Source organism: Marmota monax, unplaced genomic scaffold (assembly GCF_021218885.2).
Source record: "Marmota monax isolate L192 unplaced genomic scaffold, Marmota_monax_Labrador192_F-V1.1 WCK01_AAM20220418_F8-fsc00141, whole genome shotgun sequence".
In the NCBI taxonomy this organism is placed as follows: domain Eukaryota; kingdom Metazoa; phylum Chordata; class Mammalia; order Rodentia; family Sciuridae; genus Marmota; species Marmota monax.
In genome coordinates, this window is record NW_026692981.1 from 1,201,118 (window position 1) to 1,222,514 (window position 21,397).

The 21,397-nt window shown below is 46.0% G+C and overlaps 1 protein-coding gene and 1 long non-coding RNA gene across 12 annotated transcripts; one reads left to right on the top strand and one right to left on the bottom strand.

The window, feature by feature from the left end:
- Positions 1-1,052: 1,052 nt before the first annotated feature.
- On the bottom strand, positions 1,053-3,201 carry LOC124097818 (uncharacterized). Its single transcript, XR_006853383.1, has 2 exons — positions 3,079-3,201; positions 1,053-1,733 (listed from the first exon to the last, which is right to left on the bottom strand). It is a non-coding gene; the product is annotated as an uncharacterized LOC124097818 (long non-coding RNA).
- Positions 1,824-20,304, top strand: Slc17a2 (solute carrier family 17 member 2). Of its 11 annotated transcripts, none has more exons than XM_046452378.2 (13): positions 1,824-1,943; positions 5,830-5,979; positions 6,082-6,191; positions 7,513-7,724; positions 9,846-10,079; positions 10,164-10,251; positions 12,144-12,230; positions 13,593-13,711; positions 13,830-13,991; positions 14,444-14,576; positions 14,660-14,807; positions 15,559-15,649; positions 16,972-17,465. In XM_046452378.2, the coding sequence occupies exons 3-13, from the start codon at positions 6,164-6,166 to the stop codon at positions 17,104-17,106; spliced, it is 1,437 nt and encodes a 478-aa protein (XP_046308334.1). In that variant the 5' UTR covers positions 1,824-1,943; positions 5,830-5,979; positions 6,082-6,163; the 3' UTR covers positions 17,107-17,465. The 11 variants fall into 11 exon arrangements, with proteins under 11 accessions (XP_046308334.1, XP_046308338.1, XP_046308339.1 ...); XM_046452382.1 differs by lacking the exon at positions 5,830-5,979 and adding an exon at positions 19,275-20,304 and having other exon boundaries at positions 1,825-1,943; positions 16,972-17,133; XM_046452383.1 differs by lacking the exon at positions 5,830-5,979 and adding an exon at positions 19,275-20,304 and having other exon boundaries at positions 1,825-1,943; positions 16,972-17,130.
- The last annotated feature ends 1,093 nt before the right edge of the window (positions 20,305-21,397 follow it).

Here is a 21,397-nt window from a genome sequence, read left to right on the forward strand (position 1 = left end):
ACACTTTGCTATGTGAAAATCATGATGAGTGGTGAGGGGTTTGAACCAATTTCAGAAATTTGATTCTTGATAGTGACTGTAACTCCAGAATAAGTTCACTCTGTAATCCATTATTTATTGAACTCATACTGTCTATTTAGGTTGCTATGAAAAATTACCACAAATTGGATGGCTTTATAAACAACGCACATTTGTGTCTTATGGTTCTGGAGGTGGGAAGTCCAAGATCAAGGTACCCACAAACTAGTGTCTGGTGAGGCCTGCTTACTTATTTGTCCTCACATGACAGAAAGGTTGAAGGAGTTCCCTTGACACTCTTTCAAAGGACACTAATCCCATTTATGAGGATTCTGCTCATGACAAGAACTTATCCTCCTGATACCACTACCTTGTGCATCAGGATTTTAGCATATGAGCTTTGGGGTACACAAACATTCAGACCTTAGCACATACTATAAGCCAGATGCTGTGCCAGGAACTGTGGATGGTAATTCTAAGAATACACCATATCCCTTCAGGTAGCTTGCAGAATTCAGTCTCAGGACTGCACTACTCAAACAAAATGTTCAACTTGAAGAATGTGCTCTGAATCTTCCTTGTGACACTGAACACTTTAGACCACTCTTTTTGTGGCAAGCAAACTAATGCTCCCAAAGATGTCCACATGCTAATCCCTGGAAACTGTACATAGATTACCTGTGTGACCAAAGGTGCTTCATGTGTGTGATTTATTAAGGATTTTGAGATGGGGAGATTACACTGGATTTTATGGTTAGCTCCATTTAATTAGGGTCCTTATGAGAGGGAGGCAGGAGACACAGCATGAGAAAGATTTGAAAATGTTTTGCTGTTTAGCTTCAAAAATGGAGGAAGGGGCCAAGAGTCAAGGGATGTGGGTGACGACAAGGATCCAAAAAGAGGGAGATGGATTTTCCCTTAGAGCCTCTGGAAGAAGCATGGTCCCGTTGACACCTTGAGTTTGGTCCAGTGAAACCTATTTTGGACTTCTGACTCTAGAATTGTAAGAAATTGATTGAATTGTTTTCAATCACTAAGTTTGTAGCAATTTATTAAAAGAGCAATAGAAAATTCTTAAATTTCTACAGGATGCAAATAATCCCAACTAACTAGTAGTCTTTCTTGGGGAATACGGCAAGAGTAGCTGTGGGGGGGGGGTGGGAATTTAACTCAGGAAGTTTGAAATTAATAAAGGCTCAGAGGGCAGGTCCCCACCCCATTTTATAAGGGTCAGGAGTCAAACTAGGAAGATACAGTAGCAAAAACAGTCCAAAAATTAAGAAGCATAAATAAGACACAGATCCAAGCATCAGGAGTCGAGCAGACAGACAAGAAGCCGGAAGGACAGCGGGGGCAGCTTCAGGGGGAGTTATCAGAGCGACCCAGCTCACATCTGCCAGCCCATGGGCACAAACGCTTCAGGAAAGTCTAGCTGACTTAACCATATGGGGCCGAGGAGGTCTTCGGCCAGTTAGCCAGTCATTTCTTTTGTCCAGGAACCTCTGCGACGGCATATTTCAACCCTGGCTTCAAGGTTATGTGAATTCTGCAGAGTCACCGGAGACACTAGGAAGAGAAGTGGGGTTGGCTTCTCAGTCCTGCCTCAGAATCCAGCTCCTTGGCAGCCCCCCACCCTTCAGGACAGGCCTGTTGATGGGATGGCTGCATACTCAGCACAGACCTGAACAACACGGTGACGTCTTTTGAGTGACAACCTGAAAACAAAGTTAAAAATTAAGAGGCAAAGCCAAATCCAGCCTCTCTGCTCCAAGATCCCAGGGTCAAACCTGGTGCTGTCTGCCACGTGACTTATTATTTATCCCTGTGAGGCGCCTGGGTGTGAAAGGGAATAGGGGATGGGAACTCCCTCTTTTTTTAAGCCAGCCTTAAAGTCTGGGGCTTAAAATACTGGTTTAATGGTGAAGGTAAGTGCTTGTCTTCTTTGGGGGGAAGGATGCTACTTTCCAATCTATCAGAGATCCACTAGAGAGAGGGAACTATTTGAGGGAACCTCGGAGGAAAGACATTAACAGCCACCTAAGAGTCTGCGTTTGAGAATGGTGTCTGGTTCCAAACTGAGGAAGGAACCTTCTGAGAGGGGTCATGAGTCGGTCAAGACCCCAGAGCAAGGCTTAAGGGAACACTGGTGCAGATGGACACAGTGGACGTGGGTCACTTCCCTGAGGACTCCGTGAGTATTGACTGTGGCACCCCAATGAGTCGGGCTGAGTGGATGGTGAAAGAAACAGTGGATCAGAACCAGCGAGGTTGGGTTGGTGGCCAACGAGCTTTTCCAGATTTCTACATGTATTTGAAATTGCCTCTCAGGAGAAGGAGGAAATGACTGAAGTTGTGAATAGGCATGAAGGCAAGAGAGCGTGTGGATGCTTCTAGAAGTCCCTGGTGTGCTGCCCACCATGCGGCTGGGAAAAGGTGCCCAGAGAGGTCATGGTTACCGGCAGTGGGCTGGAAGCCTGGAGTCGGGGTGCAGTGCAGTGCCGTCTCCCAACCTACCCCAAGAAAACCCCGATTCTAAAGCAGGGCCCTGGCTGGGGTGGGGGCAGGGGAGGGCAGGCTGTGTATCCTGCAGTGCGCTGAGCCTGGGCCTAACTCGCCTTCCTGTCCCCCGCGGAGGGGGCTCAGCACACTTTTTCTTTTGTTGTGATGAAATTCATGAATGAACGGACAGTGCAACAATGATATGCTGTCAGAAAGGTTCTTTCAGAAGCTCTATTCCCTCAGCGAGGTCCGCGGGTGGTGAGGGGGAAGGATTCTCCTCCTGGCGCGGCCTCTGACATTAGTGCAAGATAACGCCCTCCCCGCCCATCTTCTGGACTCCAGGCCAGGAGAACCCACTTTTAACAGAACAAGTTTAAAACCAAGTCAGCAACCCGTCAAAAGCACTTGTTCATGAGTGCGTTTTATCTGCCCGACGGCTGCACTTCTCAGGGACCTGAGGGGCCTGGTGCTGATGCTGAGGTGCTGGTTGATGCTGCCGAGATCCACACCAGGAGCCTTCCCAGGCGGGATGCTCTGCGGCGCACAAGGCGTGTCTCTTACCTGGGCTTAACTCTGACAGTCCTGGGAAGTCATAGCCTTCCCTACTTTTCCTACGGAGCAGTGAGAGCTCTCGGAGCTTATGAAACTCGCCCTGGTTTGCAGGCTGGGAACAACAGAGGGGAAGTCACTCTGGGCACCCTGAACTGCAGGTTGATGCTCTTTGAACTTCGCGTTGCATTTACTCTGAGTAAACCAGGAGACTCGACTAACAGATGGCGCAACCCAGGCTGCATGTTACGGGACTTCTAAGAGTGGGAGAAAGACTATGATAGCCAAATAATGATTCGAGACTAAGAGGAAGAGGAAAAAGGTATTCTTTAGCCTACGCGAAACCGTAAGATCTATATCACCAATTTTATCTCTCTGTATACCCTGGGCTGTGTCATAGTATTATTTTATATAGATATAATTTTCCTTTAATTTCTCTTCAGTTTCCCTCTTGGTACTCACAACGTTGACACTAGGAGTCATTCTTTTGTTTCCAAAGTGTCCCTCCTGAATGGGAAGGTCCTTCACAAAACCACATGTGCTCAATCGTCTGTAGTGAGACGGAGCATTATTTCACTGTCTTTTAGGGCACATCAGTCAGGCCGGGGCTCAGAACCCATATTTCTCAAGCTGCTGGGATCACATTAGAAAGACGGTTTTCATTACGATCCACAGAAAGATTCCGCTTGAGAATGGGGCTGTTTGCCTGATTTCTGTATTTGTCTCATTCAAAGGAAACAAAAGGTCGACAACTGAAAGCCATTAAGGCAAGATTCAAAGTGATATTTAGAACCATAAAAGCTACATAGGGCTTCCCCCCACCCTTTGACGTCAAAGGGGGATGGGAAGGAAGACCTAAGTCATGCGTTGTGTGTTATGATTCCACCACCTTAGGAAACACAAGAAAATGTAGTGTTGTTTTTTTTTAATTAAGCTCTTAAAGTATTTTTCATCATCAAATTTCTTTCTGAAATAAATTTTTAAAAGTTGATTTAAAATTTATAGATTTCGATTTAAGATGCCTCAAAATGAAGATACCCTACTGTGTTTTAAGCTTATGGTTAAAATAGTTAGACTATAAAAAGAAAGAGTATTCACAGGTAAAAGCAGCAGCCGGGCCTTTAGAAACCCGACAGGCTCTGAACTGTGTGGTTTCGGGAATTTTCATGCTGTCTGCACCTGTTTTTTCATCAATAAAATGAATATTTGGGACAGAAAATCTCTGAGTCCCTTTTGGCTCCAAGTTTATAAAGTCCCTGAGGAGCTGGGGAAGCTGAGTGGACACAGCGGTGGGTGGGTGCAGTGCACTGCTGCCTCCAGCAGGTCCTGGGGTCTTCAGAACCAGACAGGTCCAGGAGGAGATGTGCAGACTCCAGCTCTGCACCCAACAGCTCCAGGTGAGCCTCACAGGGCCGCGCGGAAGGCTGCAGGGCCCAGGGCACCTAACCCTCAGCCAACGCCGGAAGCCTTCAGGTCAGAGCAGTGGCCACCTGTAGGTGCTGCTCTGCTCCGGCCAGAAGTTGAGCCTCCACTTCTGTCCATCCTAAGCAAACAGGAAAATCTGAAAACTTAGAGGGGGAGTCATGCTACTCAGACTTATAGAGAGATCTGCCTTAAAGACTACTCTTCTGTCCATGGGATGAAGCCTAAATTGTTTTAGAAATAAATTTAGTTTCTTCTGGGTATTAAGTGGATATCTACTAATTATTAGAAAAACTTGGTATATATGGAAAATCAGAAGCAATAAAGTGACCGTCTTGCTCTGAACCTCAAGAACAGCCTCTGGAAACTTGTGTGAACCTGTTTCTGTATACGTGACCTGCCAATTCTTATTGTTAGGTTAGTTTATCTCCAATATTCTGCTGTCACAACTAATACTGCAAAGGATAGTTTTGAACAGAATTCTTCACCCGTATCGTTCCTTAATTTCCTGTATCCTAAGGTCGTAGGTTATGAACTTCGGTAAAGATGCGGATAAGTCTTTTAAAGCAGGAAGAGAGCAAACCTCAAATCATGAAACATAAATACAATACTGTTTTTTTTAAAAAAAAGTCATGGCAGAAGTAGTTCGAGGAAGAATGGAAAACTAGCAATACCTTCAGGATGGGGGATTTTCCTAGAAGAAGCAGATGTATACACCCCCAAAGAGAGTTTAGTACACAAACATCAAATTAAACAGGTCCATTTGGACTCATGAATTTTCTTTGCCTGTCAAAATGACTGAATTTTAAAATAATGTAGTAAAAAATTCCCATTCGGTGTAATTTTGTAAGTGAAGGAGGATCTTGTCAGCCCAGTAAAGTGTCCAAATTGTGTGAGGCACACAACATTTTTTTAATATATTCATATATATACACACATATATATTAGTTATAGTTGGAGACAACACCTTTATTTTATTTATTTATCTTATGTGGTGCTGAGGATTGAACCCAGGGCCTGGCACATGACAGGCGAGCGCTCTACTGCTGAGCCCCGACCCCAGCCCCAGCACACAACAGTTGGAACCTTTAGGTGTCTGACAGGGAAGTGCCGTGCAGCTCCCTGCTTCCTGTTCAAAGGGGAGGCCACGGAACATGCTCTATTATCCAGAGGGAGCGGAAGCGAGGTCTGAATGGAAGAGAAGCCTGCTCGGCACCTGCTCCTCAGCTCCCTGGTTGAACTGCACTTCTTTCCTGAGCTGCTGCAAGTTGCACTCTCACCTTTGCCTGGTTCTCTGGGGCTCCATAAGTCATCTGTGGTTTTCCTCCTTTATTCCTGCAGCACCATTCAGCAAGGAGCCTCCTCATTCCTGAGCAGATGAGGAAATGGATGGGGACAGAATTGAGGGAGTGACTGGGGATATCCAGCAGCCTGACTTCCTTATGAAATCCTGTCCTCCTAAAGCAGAGCAGGAGCGCACCCAGAAATCAGGTGGCTGTGTAGGGACCGCACCTGCTGCTGGTGCCCAGAGGTGGCAGGTTAGTGGGAGGAAATTATTTGTGTGTCATGTCTCGGCTCCTGTTCTCCCTACAGATAGAAGCTGGTCGTGGTCTCAGAGATTCAGGGAAGAGGGACGCCCCACCACTAAGCAAGGCATTGTTGCCAGAGGAGCTAGATGGACCAGAAGCCGACCTCCAGGAAAGGTGAGCCAGGCTCTGATCCCAGGTTGCAGGAGACGGAAGCCTTCCTGGAGCACTTCTCACTCCCTCCTCTCCCTCCCCTCCGGTCCTTTCCCATCGCCCCCCCCCCCCGTGTGGACCCCCATGTAGCATCAGACCCAGCTCCAGCCCTGATTCCTGTTGCTTTTCCTTAGAGAGCCCCTTAGATTAGCTGCCAGAAATTGCATCACATGATGGATAAGTTATAGGATCTAAAGAATGAAATGCATCTTGGAAACGTTATTTTTAAGCCAATTCCTAACCTCTGTGGACATCCCCCCCACCCCACCCCAGAATACCCTTGCCAAGTGGCTGGCTGTTTCCCAGAGCCAGCCTACAGTAATGTGGGAATAATCCATTGCAGGCAATTAATCCTATCCTAAGCCTATTTGGCCATTAAAATTTATTTCTTCTTTTATTTTTTATCTGTTTCTTTATAGATTCTCTCTATTTTCCTTTACTCCCAGTTCTTTAAATATGCAAATAATAATAATAATAAAAAATTCTGACCCATCCTTCACATGAGAATCCTCCTAATATTGGGCCATTGTTCCACTTCATGGGAATGATGAATTTTTTTTTATTTTTCATTTTGAGACAGAGTCTCACTAGGTTGCTTACAGCCCCACTAAGTTCCTGAGGCTGGCTTCGAACCTGAGATTCTCCTGCCTCAGCTTCCCAAATTGCTGAGATTACAGGCGTGAGACACCACGTCCAGTGGGAGTGTTTTTTAATGTTACTTTTGCTTCAAAAAATGGCTCTACACGTTAATTATTTATTTTAAAAGCTAAATCCATGTGAAGCCAGGGCTTAGTGATATACAGCAAAAATGTATACCTAATGGAGGGAGTGGAAGTCCCCTATCTTCTCTCATATGTAAAAAGAGAATCCTTGGCTGTGCACCCAGCTTAACCCAAACGCAGCTGTCAATGCATGAACGGGCAAACGTTATAACACACAAATGTGCATAGCAGATGAGACAGACCATGGACTCATGACTCAGGGACTGGGGTTCCGTGCTTGGCTCTGCACTGTCTTCCCATGCACTTTGTCTTGGAGCTCTGTGAATGCTGTACTTGGGGTTTGTGTCATGTGCTTCCCACATCTCTGAAAGAAGGCTCATCCCAAGATCCCAGATTCATTGTCATGAAGCCAAAGAATATGACAAAGGAAGACTGCAGAAAGGATCGTCTCGGTGGAAAGGACATGGGGTCGTCTGATATCTGGATTTCCTTCTGACTTAGCCAGGAAAGAAATGGGGAGAAGGGTCTCAGTCAGGGTGCTCACTGCATGTTCTTCTGTCTAGGGCCAGATTTCTGTTCACTGCGCTACGGGCTGGCTCTCATCATGCATTTCTCAAACTTCACCATGATAACCCAGCGGGTCAGTCTGAGCATCGCCATCATCGCCATGGTGAATGGCACCCAGCAGCATGGTCCATCCAATGCCTCCACCCAGGGGCCTCTGGCAGACACCCTCCACAACCCAGGCAGATCCGCCAGGGAATTTAATACTAGGGTAAGTGTGACGGAGAGCAAGGCTCTTTGTTGAGGAGAAAAAAAAAATAACTGAAAGGAAGGCTTGGGTCTTCATGCTGCAGAGTATGGAAATATGAACTTTAATGACAAAGTAAAAGGAACTGGAATTATTTTTGAGACATTGATTACTTCTGTGATAACAATAATCTTTCATTCTTCTTTTTCTTCTCCTCCTCCTCCTCCTCCTCCTCCTCCTCCTCCTCCTCCTTCTTCTTCTTCTTCTTCTTCTTTTTCTTCTTCTTCTTCTTCTTCGGTAGAGGAGATGTAGGAAAATATGTAAAAGACTGTAAAATGGAACAAACAGACTACGGGTATCCTCCTCAGTGGAAAACCGCTGTCTACATGCCTCCTTCTGGGCTAGCCAATTGGATTTTGATATCTGCACCTTTCACTGTTCTTAAGTTATTTTGCAGCTCTGCAGTTATATACAGTGAATAAAAATGCAAATGCTTCTTGTCTATAGCTTTGCAAATGAATTCTGTCCTGTGGAGAGTCACCTTGTACACTCCTCCTCTCAACAACCCCCATCTCACCCAGTTGGATAAACCAGTTTTGCCGTCTATTTAAAATCCATTTCAAAATGACTGCCCACTTTAATATGTGTGGTTCTTTGAATCTTCCTTTGAACGAGTTGTAACTGCTTACTGATACCGTCATTGATCAGTGAGTTAAATATAATCTGTGTCACAGTGCATTTTATATTTGTATGAGAATCATGATTCTACCAGTTTTAAAAACTATTCTTCAAACTATCCTTTACTGAATGTCATTCCTGCAATTCACAATTCATAATGTGATTTCATAATGACATTGGACCTAGAGTGACTGTAATTACCTCCCTACCTCTAGTCTTTCCATCACCCATTCTACCGCTTTCCTGTGCTCAGGACTTTCAAGAGGACAAATGCCTGCTTCCTCCAGACACGCTGTGCCTCTCTAGAACTTGGTCCTCAGTCTCAGTGTGCTCTCCTCTCTGCTGCCTGTGGCCCAGGGAAAGTCTGGGCTGACTCTGCCACCATCCCTTAGTTTCTGATCTCATGGCATCGTTACAAATGCTGCAAGCCTATTTTTGCTGTTTTATCCAATAAGAATCAATTTTCCTTTTTCTCTTCATACAAAATTTATAGTCATTCTTCAAAGAACAGTTCAAAGACTGCTTCCTTCCTGGGCCTTCCCAAGTAATTCTTCCCTTTTCTCAAAGATCCCATTTTATTTATTTCAACCTCAAATATTAATTCTAACATGAATCATATACCTGTGCTATTTCTGATTATTTTATATGAATACAATATTTCTAATATATATATTTTTTTGGATACTGGGGGTTGAACCTAGGGGCGCTTAACCACTGAGCCACATCACCAGCCATTTTCTTTTATTTTTTCTTTGAGACAGAATCTCACTAAGTTGCTGAGGCTGCCTTTGAACTTGTGATCCTCCTGCCTCAGCCTCCCAAGCCGCTGGGATTACAGGCGTGCACGACCGTGTCTGGACAATGTTTTTTATTTTATATTCTTTGTCTATTTAATTTATAATATGATGCCATCCATGTATCTAGTAGACAACCAAAAATTGTTCACTGAGTTATATTAGAAGAAAAGTGTGATCTTCTACATTTGTAAAGTGTGTTCGGAATTTGGCTCTTCTAGGGCAGACTCTAATTTCCTAACTTGATAATTCTTTTTAATTAGGGGGTTATTTTTTGTAAGAGTTTATTAGACTTGTGTTTATATTATTCTTTCAAAGGAGAGTTGGTGTCACTCAGCTTTTACAGACTAGTTTAAAGGAAGCTCTGAGTTAACAGGTGAATTGCATCTTGGCCACTCTTTCCATTTCCTTCTTCCCATCTTCATGTGGGTGACTGTTGACCTTGGTCTCTGATTTTCTCTCCTTCTAAGAGAAGCTGACTAGAGGTGAAAAGGTGGAACCTGTGAATTAGGTTAAAGAGAGAGAGAGAGAGAGAGACATAGGTATTTTACTGTAGGGTCTCACCTACCCCAGGAGGCTCTGACTATAAATAGACTTTCATGAAAGGACCTTGTAGCAAGGAGTTTTCTTTATTCTTACTTATTTATTTATTTGCTTTCATCTTTTTTTCCAGGCCTCTGTGTATCAGTGGAGCCCAGAGACTCAGGGCATCATCTTTAGCTCCATCAGCTACGGGATCATCCTGACTCTGATCCCAAGTGGATATTTGGCGGGGATCTTTGGAGCAAAGCAGATGCTGGGTGCCGGTTTGCTCATCTCTTCCCTTCTCACCCTCTTCACCCCGCTGGCTGCTGATGTCGGAGTGATCCTGGTCATTGTGGTCCGGACAGTCCAGGGCATGGCCCAGGTATCCAGATGCTTGCTCATTCTGAGTGGGGTACAGATTCCCAGTTCTGCGAAAGAGCAGAAGTCATACCGCTTTTCGTTGCAGGGAATGGCGTGGACAGGCCAGTTCACAATCTGGGCCAAGTGGGCTCCTCCACTGGAACGAAGCAAGCTCACCAGCATTGCGGGCTCTGGTAAGGGCAGGCACGTGCCCCAGGCTTGCCAACTGGTCCAGTCTTCAGTGGCCTTCCCTCTAGAAATCAGGGGGCTTGGGCAAGAGGGGAAAGTGCTACTGAAAATTCAAGAACATGGCCAGGTACATACGGAAGGAGGGGGACATCTGTGCGATAGAGACACCAGGGCTGAGAAGCAGAAAAGCCCCTGGGAGCCCCAGTCCAGCAGCCCTGTGGGAGAAAGGCTAGAGCTTTAGGGATGGCACAATGGAGGAGGTCAAGTGGACCATCTGAACTCCATTTTAGCAAGGACGCTGATGTGAAAACCAAGGCCACCAGAGCTCAGAGCGGCAAGGAGATGAGTTCCCAGTGCCTGAGCCATGGGAGCCACTTCGCTTTCTGCACTAAGGAGTCCTCGCCTCGGCCCTCTGGTGTGAGGCGACTTCCTTCTCCGGGGAGGGGAGTTCAGGGAGGTGGAGATGAAATAAAGACCCAAATGCAAAGAGCCAGTAGGCAGTACAGCTGGGACTCGAGCCTGGCAGTCTGGTCCAGAGTGCGCACTCTGGGTCCTGGTGCTGGACCTCCGTCCAGAGTGCCTGGTCCTGCTGGGCCCTCTAGCGCCTCGCTGCTTTCCCCAACCCGAGGATCAGCACTGCAGAACCGCTTTCCCTTCCAGCCCCTCACCCCCAGGTCCCACAGGCAACCACATCTGTGAGATCCCTCACAGCAGCTCCCCTGTGGGTCAGTGCTGTCCCCACCTCCTGTATTTCAAATGCTCCCAGCTGGTCCTGTCCTCTAGATTGGTTTCTTCCAGGCTCCTCTTCCCATCAAAGCCAAGTTATCTTCTTAAAGTTCGGATGGAGCACCTCTGCTCCATTTCCTGGGCCTCCTCAGAGTGCTCCTTTATGATCAAGGAGTGGAGAACAGGAGGCCGTGAGGGTGCTCTGCCCTCTGGTCCCAGCCTGCGTTCCGCTTAGTTCCCTCTGTAGCAGGGCTCTGCGGGCTTCAGTCCCCCAGGGTCCCCACTCATCCTCACTCTGCTCCCCTGCACTCTCCTCCAGGGGCTTCTGTCCCTGAAGAGTTCCCTGACCCTGGTCTTCTTGCCTACATGCCACCATCTTATTGCTTGGCTCATATAAAAAACTCTTCCATCTTATAATCACTGTTAGTTTATCCTCATGGGTATTTCCATAGAAAACATTATAGCTTTATTGTCATATTTCTATCCTAGACCATTTTCTGAGTTGGAGACTGAATTCTATAACCCATTAATAAATGATGACCACTAAGGGGTCATAAAGTCAAGTTAGTGGGTAAAAATCACTAAAGAGTGAAAATGAATAGAATAGACGCTGCCGGGTGCTTTGCCATGGTAAAGGTAGGTATTGGTTCATGAGACTTTGGTTGGAAGCATGTGCGTGTCGTTGTGAGACAACTGTCTGCCTATTTGGTGTATGCCATGTTGCTGTGTAAGATGTATCTCCTGCCATGACTCTGCGGAATATGTTGTGGTTGTTTCAAGGTCTACAATGTACTATACTTGGGATAGTGGGTTTTTCCCTCTGGACCAAAAGGTCCTGAGGACAGGGGCTGTGGCTTATTAATTTCTGTGCCAAACTCATATGGTGCCGTGGGACATACTGGTGAGCTGTAATTGAAGAGTTTCTAGGACAAACTAGGGGGCTTAGCGCTGGCTGCGTTGACATGGGGAGTCAGTGAAGACCAGGGACATGTCACTATTATTTATTGATGCCAGTCACCTCGCAGTGTTAATGGGAAGAACTGTGAGCAGGGACCATGCTCCCACCACTCAGTAAGGCTGGGTCAGCCGCTTCACCTCAGGGACAGGGTCCAGAGGGCTAGACAGTCTCGCCTTTGCTGATTTCCTAAGTGTCTTCTCCTGTTCCCTTCAGGGGCAGCGTTTGGATCCTTCTTCATCCTCTGTGTCGGGGGATTGATCTCCCAGGCACTGGGCTGGCCTTTTATCTTCTACATCTTTGGTGAGTCATCATCTCTGAGATCCTAACACCTTCCTGGGCATTGGTTTTGATACACCTTCTTCTCATGTTAAGAGAAGATATCCTCATTAAGTGGAAAATGAGGAAGAACGTCAAGGTTTGGTAACTTTCTTAATCTTTGGGGACACCCCATGCACAGGGCAGAGGAGATAACTCCACACTGGTGCCAGCTTCTGACCAGTCAGCATGAAACCTTCCCCTTCTGCCCCATGCATCTGCTCAGAATCTGCACATCCAAAAGGCCTGGGCTATGTGACTGAGATGTCACAGCTGGTTGAGGACATCTTCAAGACGTCTTCACATTGTGATATAATTGTTCTGCCCGTGATGCCGTTAACCTGTTCTCTACAAGCTGAATCTTTCTAAGCTCAATTCAAACCTCTCCTTCTCCAGGGGGCCTCCCAGGACCTACGCCACCGGATCCAGCTGTTCTCTCCTTTATGATCCTGACTGATATTTCCTCTCCGGGTTATGGGGGGGGGTGCAGTCATCTGTGCCCCCTTCTCATTTTCCTTCTAAATTGGGCGATGCTTGAGGCAAGGAGTCATTAGATAATAAGTTCTATTTATCACTTTGATGGCATCAGAGTGTCTGAATCTTATCTATAAAAAAATGGATGAATACTGGTGGAACAAATCAAAAGAGCATGAGTCCCCAAAGTATTTTACCATAGAATATTATTCCAGTGACAAAGCCCAGTACTGAGACAAGTTTCTACCATTGTTCTTTTTATCAGAGCCACATGGTGTCAATAAAGATGGCTCTAGCTTGGGTTGCTTTCTCATTAGTGAGGCTAACCCCAGATGTTTGGTGTCACACGTTAACCAGGTATTATCAAGAAGTATTTCCTCTGGGAATCCGTAATGGATGTGGTTTGAATACAAATAACACTCTTGCAAATGTGCTGGAAATCATTCTGGCCACACTGACCTCCTGGCAGGTTGATTCATGTATGTATAAGTGCTTTCTGTCTTTGGTCCTGACTCTTCTGATCTTCCCAAGCAAGGCAGTAATGTGTGTAGTGCAAAGTTGCTGCTAAAACACATACTACTATAAACCTGAGAACGAATAGTCGGCTGGCAATGGTTGGCTCCTGCCCCTGACATCTGTAGAGGGCTCTATTGTTGACAAAAGGCAGATCTGCACTTGGGGGTGGTATCTGAAAAGGTTCTGTGGAGGAAGTAGCTTCATAGGATGGGCAGAAAGAAATGGAAAATCTATGCCTTCGAGGTGGCATGCTAAAATGATATGGTGTGGTGGTGGAGAAAGGCAGGACGCTGCACAGGACACTGCCCCCACTGGTGCACACACCTACCTGGAGACTGATGTGTCCCTACTTCCCAGGTAGCATTGGCTGTGTCTGCTGTCTCCTGTGGTTCACGGTGATTTATGATGACCCTACGCATCACCCGTGCATAAGTGTCAGGGAAAAGGAGCACATCGTGTCCTCTCTGGCCCAGCAGGTACAATGGCCCTCCCAACCCGTGGGCCATGGGGAGGCACCCGGGCAGGTGTGGGCCTCCAGATAGAGGTGTTCTCTAGTCTGTCCCATCCCCAAGCTGATTAGATATTTCCTTTCAGCCCAGTTCTCCTAGACGATCTGTCCCCATAAAGGCTATGGTCAGATGCCTGCCGCTTTGGGCCATTTTCACGGGATTTTTCAGCCATTTCTGGCTGTGCACCATCATCCTAACGTACCTGCCCACCTACATCAGCACTGTGCTCCATGTCAACATCAGAGAGGTGAGTCGCTTCCTGTACTTGTGTGCAGTTCGTGACCATGACAAGAGCTCGGTGCCTCCTGCTGCATTTTGTCTTTGCTTCTAACTTGAAGTTGAGTCTGAAAGTGGCCCTGCAGTGATGCCCATGTCACAGACGTGGAGATGGGACACGGGCGGGATGACTTGCCTGAGGTTGCAGGACTGACAATCAGAGCTGCTGCAGCCTCTTTGCCCTAACCACTCTGCTACACTGCCATGCCACCTGCATCTAAAGCTTCTCTTGGAAACTAGTGACACTCTCCCTGGAGACCAGCTGGAGGGGTGCTGTTTCTTTCACCTTCCGGTGTGGCAAAGGATGCACGCTTTCCTCAAACAACTCAGGAGGATGGGGACAGGCTAGTGGCTGGTCTGTGTGACTGAACACTGGGGGCTAAATTTGCGTCTGTAACTACTTGTCCGATTTCCTTCCTGCAGAGTGGGGTTCTGTCCTCCCTGCCCTTTATTGCAGCCTCAAGCTGTACAATTTTAGGAGGTCAGTTGGCAGATTTCCTTCTGTCCAGGAAACTCCTCAGCCTCATTGCCGTGCGGAAACTCTTCTCGTCCCTGGGTAAGGACAGGCAGGAGGGTTCAGGGCAGCAGGCCCTTTTCAGCAGTGGCCTGAGGGGGCTGACAGGTGTCCTCACTGCCCAGGGCTCCTCCTTCCATCACTGTGTGCGGTGGCCCTGCCCTTCGTGGCCTCCAGTTACACCATGACCATCGCTTTGCTGATACTCATTCCTGGGACCAGCAACCTGTGTGACTCGGGCTTCATCATCAACACCCTGGATATTGCCCCCAGGTAGGAGCTCTGCCTGTCTCCCTGCTCCCGGGCACTCGGGCGTTAGGCCTCAGCCATCACCCCGCGGAGCTTCCCAGCTACTGACGTGCACCAGACGGAGGCGGGAAGGAAGTAACTGGCAATGCAGTTCACGACCATGACCTGATGTAGCATTCTTAGAACAAACTCCCAGCAATCATTTAGATAAATAGCTTCTCAAGCTCCCGACCAGAGATTAGACTGTGTGCTTTGGGAAAGGGCCCAGAGACATCTGTTTTGGAAGTTTCTAGGGTGCTGACTGCATTGGCTACCACGCATGGATGGAGCATTGAGAGCCGACCCCTGTGCTAGAACCTTCTTATAAACCAGCACACCTAATCCTTACAGCTGTGCCCCCAGTGCAGGCAGAAGACTGGGGCAGGAGGGGTCACGTGGCCTGACTGTGGTTGCACAAGGCAAGAGCCGGACTAGGACCCGCACGGCTTGGTCCCCGAGTCTGTGTCCTGCCCTGTAAACTGCCTGCCAGGCTGAGTGGTGGGGTGGAGAAACTCAGCCACCCAGAGAATGGACCTCTGGTATTGTGGTTATTGACCCAGGGGGCAGGTGATTTCATGGTTGGTGAATACATCTCACCCTGATGTCCTTAGGAAAGCGAAAAGCCACACTAGGCACAATGATGTGCCATTAGAGAGGGGTTCACTGAAGATGAATTGTGCAGAAAACACAGGGGGCTTTGCACATCAATCCACCCGTAAAATCATCTTCTCCACAGATACGCAAGCTTCCTCATGGGGATCTCAAGGGGATTCGGCCTTATTGCAGGAATTGTCTCCTCCACGGCCACCGGATTCCTTATCAGTCAGGTTGGGATTGTTATTGAACATCTGCAAGTGGCAGGTATCATTTGAGGCGTTGGACATACACACGGTGCTCTTAAGTCGGTGGGGTCTAATGGGGGAGCAACAGGCGTGACAGGTACTCCCTGATCCACGCACCTGTAAGTCAGACGCAGAGGTCAGGTTTCCCAGGGGGAGGAAACAAAAGCTGGGTTTCTGAAAGTGAAAGGCTGTCCAGTTCATGGCAATGGGCCCCTTGGGTGCAGCAGATGGCAGGTCTGACTTCCTGTGCTGAGAAGCAGGAAGTCCTGAGTTCTGAGCACAGAGAACGACAGGTGTCATAGGAGCAGTAGACGGAAGGCAGGGGAGAAGGAGGAGAGTCACCAAGACTCTTCAGGCTGAAACCACAAAGGGAACATAAAGTGTCCAAGGCTAGTTTGAAGAGACTGAGCTGTGGGGGAGAGTATGCTGGGCATGGTGAGGAGCCTGCCATGAGGTTTGCTCCATGCTGGGGACCCTGAGTAGGAGAGGAAGGCAAGGGAGAACGAGGAGCCAGGCTGGGATGGAGGCTGAGGAGGGTCAACTTTCAAAGCAAAGTTTTGTTTTTATTACATCAGGTTAATTTGTGTTGGGGGCGGGGGGCGGGGGGCGGGATTGAACTCAGGGACACTCAACCACTGAGCCACATCCCCAGGGCAATTTTGTGTTATATTTAGAGACAGGGTCTTTCTGTGTTGCTTAGCACCTTGCTTTTGCTGAGGCTGTCTTTGAACTCGCGGTCCTCCTGTCTCAGCCTCACAAGCCACTAGGATCAAGGCGTGTGCCGCCATGCCTGGCCATCAGGTTGATTTTTGAACCAATTGCTGAGAACCTGCTGTGACCTCAATGCTGGAAATGACTTGAGACATTCTAGGGCTGGGTGAGGAGGGTCGCTTAGGCAGACCAAGTGTAAGCCATGTGTCCCTGAGATGTCTACCTGAGGGATGGTTGTGATCGATGCCCAAACAAGGACACAGCCATGGGGTCTTGATGATGCCATTTTAGGCACAATTGGGAGTAATACTAAATTTTCATGAATGTTGAAATTCAAATTCTAGGGAAACGTTAGTGTCATTGGATTTATTTTTGTTAAAAAGATGACCATCCCAACTCAGAACCCATGTGCATTCAGAGGAACCTTGTTTCCTTCAGTTTCATGGACCCTCTACTGACTGAGGATGTTAAGTGTCTCCTGCACATTTTCCATTACATTCTTGGTGGTCAGCATCGTAGTGCACAACAGAGAGGATTTCTGTAGCTGCTGGAGGAGGAACTTGGGAGATTAATGATTGCCATGTTCTTATGTCCAGGATTCTGAGTCTGGATGGAAGAATGTATTTTTCTTGTCTGCTGCGGTCAACATGTTTGGTCTGATCTTTTACCTCACATTTGGACGAGCAGAAATCCAGGAGTGGGCCAAAGAAAGAACTCTCACTCGCCTCTGAGGAAGTGGAGCTGCACACTTAACTGTAGTACTGACTCTTGGCTTTTTGACATTTTTTACTTATCACCATTCTTTCTTTACATTCCTGACCATAGACATGGAGGATCTCAACTCTGGCTGAGTGTTCTGCCCTCTTAGGGAGCCTTCAACCATATTCTGGTGCCTGGGGCCTCCTCCAGAGATTCCAAAGGAATTGGCCTAGGGTGGAGCCCAGATACCACTAATTGTTAGACTCCCAGGAATTTCAACATGCAGCATCTGTATTGACAATTGCTGAACAAGGCTGAGAAGTCAATTCCTGTTGCTTTCAAATTTTCCTCTTTGGGAAGTACTAGATAAATAAAATCTATGTGAAAATAATCACTGATAAATACCTTCATGGGTGTGGTTATGAACACAGAGATCTGCTGGGAATTGCAGCCATATGCCAGAGAACTCAGCTCAGACCCCAGTTTTAAAACTGTAATCCAGAGAATTAACATTCATTGTTTCTATATGCTGTGAAACATGATGCTTATTTATGTGGTTTAATTCTACTAACATTTACATGCTAAAATTAAGCAGGGCATTTCAAATCTATTTAGATTTGGATTATTTCCATCAGGCAAAGCAGATATCTGTTCATTCCAGCTAAACTCCAGATTAAAACCAGAAAATGACCAGGAAAAGATTAAGTGAATGAGGTTAGCTAGAATTCAGGGAGATATGACAGAATTGGAAAGCTCTTACTGTGATGTGTGGGCAACAATGTGGGCACAGGGAAATGTTGAGACCAGGTAGTGAAAATCCCAGGGAGGGGAGAGAAGCATTTTCAGGGGAAATGACAATTTATATGGGGGAGGAAACTGCTAAAGGTGTGAAGGGATACAGCAAGGCCCAGAAAGGTAGGACTTCAAGGGAAGCTCCTGTGAGCCTAGAGAGGTCATTCTGCCTTCTCCATGTTCTCCTTAGTTTCCCAAGACTCTCCCTCACCGTTGGTCCAACGGAAATCGATTCTGGCTCCGACACCTCAAACCTATCCTCCAGGTCATCTCCACACATAGCATATTCTGTTTGCCTCAACTTTTTTAGAGAAGTCCCCACCCTATGTAGAGCCCTGTTAGAACCACAGGACCAGAGCCACAGGGAGATTCAGCAGGTGAAGAGAATCTCCCAATGCTGATCGACAGGCTATTTTGTGAGATGTTTTAAGGAAAATGGAGGGTGAGGCCCACAGGGTGACGCTAATATGAGAACACATCTGCTGTCCGGATATTGACAATATATTGAAAAGGAGGATTCTTAGAAAACTCAAAGAAGAAAAGAGAAAGATAGTAAAGTGAACAGGAAAATTATATACAGGACATTTTTTTTTTAAAAAAGAGGGGGTGGGAAGCAACCAAATAGAAAAATGGGCAAATGACTCAAACAGGGAATTCAAAAAAGAGAAATGTAAGTTGCCCATCTGTATAAAAAATGCAGTCAACTTCAACAGTTACTAGAAAAATGAAAATCGAAGCTCAAATGAGATACCATGACCCACTTAACAGGATGGATAAAATACAACAGCAGATGTTGGCACAGGTGTGGGGCAGTTGGAACTTTGTACTCTAGGAATGTGAGTGTAAGTTAGAACTTTGGACAGACACTTGGCGAGGTCTCCTAAAGCTAAGTGGGCGGTTTCCACAACTCAGACATTTTGTTTAGAATTTCACACATTTGCAAAAACATGCCCAGCTATGTTCATAGGAGCCCTACCAAGAGTGGCCCAAAGAGGAAAGAACTAAGTTATCTGGAAAGAAGAGAATAAATAAATAAGCCATGGTCCACTCACCCTGCAACAAGGATAGACAGACCTAGATGCACACCAGCACCGATGGTTCTCACGATACAACACGAGGAGAAGAAAACAAAAAGTGCATTTTGTAAAACAGACAAAATGAACATATCCTGTTAATAATCAAATTAGTGACTTTCCTCTGGCAGTGGTGGGAGTCGTGCTTGGATGGGGACTGGTGATATTTTAGCTCTTGACACTTGTATGGTGGCTCAACATACAGGAATGTGCCACTTGGTGAGAAGTGTCCATCTCTGAGGGTGCACTTTTGTAAAGGTGAAAAGTAAGACATTTACTTGAAATATGTTCAACATTTCACCCATTTCAAAGTTTCTCTTCTCTCTTTGGCTTAGGTGTGACCTGCGGAGCACTTGGGAAGGGGTCTTGGTCCTCTCCTTTCACGTTCCTCTTTGTCCCCTCTCTCCTCCCCTGATGGATCCTCTAGCATCAATCCAGTTGTCAGCTCTCGGACCAAAGGCCAAGTTCCCAAACAGCAAAATGATGAGCTCAGGCTTCCAAGAAGCCATGAGCCTGGAAGCCCCGGTTTCCTTGAGAGGTAAGCACCACACCACGGTGGCCTGCGGGACTGGTTGTCTGGGTGTTCTGGTGGACACCTGATAGATAGCATCCGCGTCAGAGACTCTCAGGCACCTTTCCCTGCTTGGCGGTTTGAGGAAGAATCACCATTCACGTTTCCTAATGGCTTCAGAACAGAGGCGACTGTGAGCTGGCAGAAAGATCTGTGCCCTCCCTCATCCCTATGAATTGTTGTAACATGAATGTGCACACAAATTAATCCACTTTCCTCAAATAGCTTATTGCCATCTATTTAACAGTGAGATAATCTTTTCAGCTGTTAAAATATTATGAATTATATTAACATTTCTTAATGTCGAGCAATATTTTCCTTGATATTCTTTTACAGTGGGCTTTGATTCATTAACAGTTTATTCAGGGCTTGGTCTGCTGTGTCGGCATGTGGTCTGGCTCTGTATGATTTTGCTTTGTGTGAACATCAGGTGTGGAGATGAGGCGCATGCCCAATTCACAAAGAGAAAGAGACACTTTCCTTAAGCCCTACACCCTGAAAATGATGAACTGCTATTTTTTAAATGACTCTTTTTATCTAAAGACTTGAAAGTGTTAATTTATAAAACTACGTAGGCTTAAAGCCATTTTGAGGAGAGTTCTTTGATAACTTTCTCAATTTCCTTCATTGTATTGTTCTTTTAAGTAAGGGTGTTTACATTTTCCTTGATCAATATTGACTATTTTCATTATGTTGAAGGTCAATCCATTTTAAACGTAATGTAAAATGCTTTGGCAAAATATTCAAATGTTTTGTCAAATTATCTCTTCATAATATACTCATTTTTATCCATATCTGAGGTTTTGGCTTCTTTTTTACTTTTGAAATGATGTGTATATACTTCTTTCTGCTTCATTGGGCCACTTAGTAATTTACTGATTTTGTTTTTATATTTTATTTTATTTTGGTACTAGGGATTGAACCCAGGGGGTTTAACCATTGAGCCACATCCCCAGCCTTTTCTAATTTTTTGTTAAGAGACAGGATCTCATTAAGTTGCTTAAGGACTTGCTAAGTTGCTGAGGCTGGCTTTGAACTCACAATCCTCCTGGAGACTGCCCCAGAGCAGATGGGGATTACAGGCATGTGCCACCGAGACTGGCTAATTTACTTATTTTAAATATTTATTTTTTTGTTTTAGGTGAACACAATATCTTTTTTTTTTTAAGAGAGAGAGTGTGAGAGAGAGAGAGAGAATTTTTCAATATTTATTTTCTAGTTCTCGGCGGACACAAAATCTTTGTTTGTATGTGGTGCTGAGGATCGAACCTGGGTCGCACGCACACCAGGCAAGCACGTTACCGCTTGAGCCACATCCCCATCCCTTAATTTGCTTATTTTAAAGATAGATTGTCTTTTGACTTTATAATTTTTTAACTTTATCTTTTACCAATCTTATTTCCTACTTCTCTTTATTTTATTGACAAGTTTGTTTTGAGTACTTAGTGTATTTTCATTCACATCTACTTAATTATGAAAAAGGTTAAGTCTCAGAGGGCCGTCTGCTCTTCTCCAACTCACTTTTGTGGGCAGATTGCATTTTGATGTATTGTGCCTCTTTCATGGTTTTCTTGATACTTTAATTCTGCAGTTAATAACCCGTGGAGTAAAGCAGCCACGGTGCCTTCCCTGTGCACCCTCTCATAACCGATGATGCAGAGTTCCTTTTTTTTCACATTGAGAAAAAGTGCTTTTTTTTTTTTTTTTTAAGTTTGTATCAGTGAGGATGTTTGTGTTTAGTTATTAAAACCATCCTGGCTTGGGTAAGCATGGGTAGGTTATTCACAGACACTGAGTGGAAACAGGGTCAGATGCTGCCGTGTCTTAGCTGCCGATGGCTCCCTGCTAAAACCAAGGGGACATGAACCAGCAGCGTCCATTCTCCTA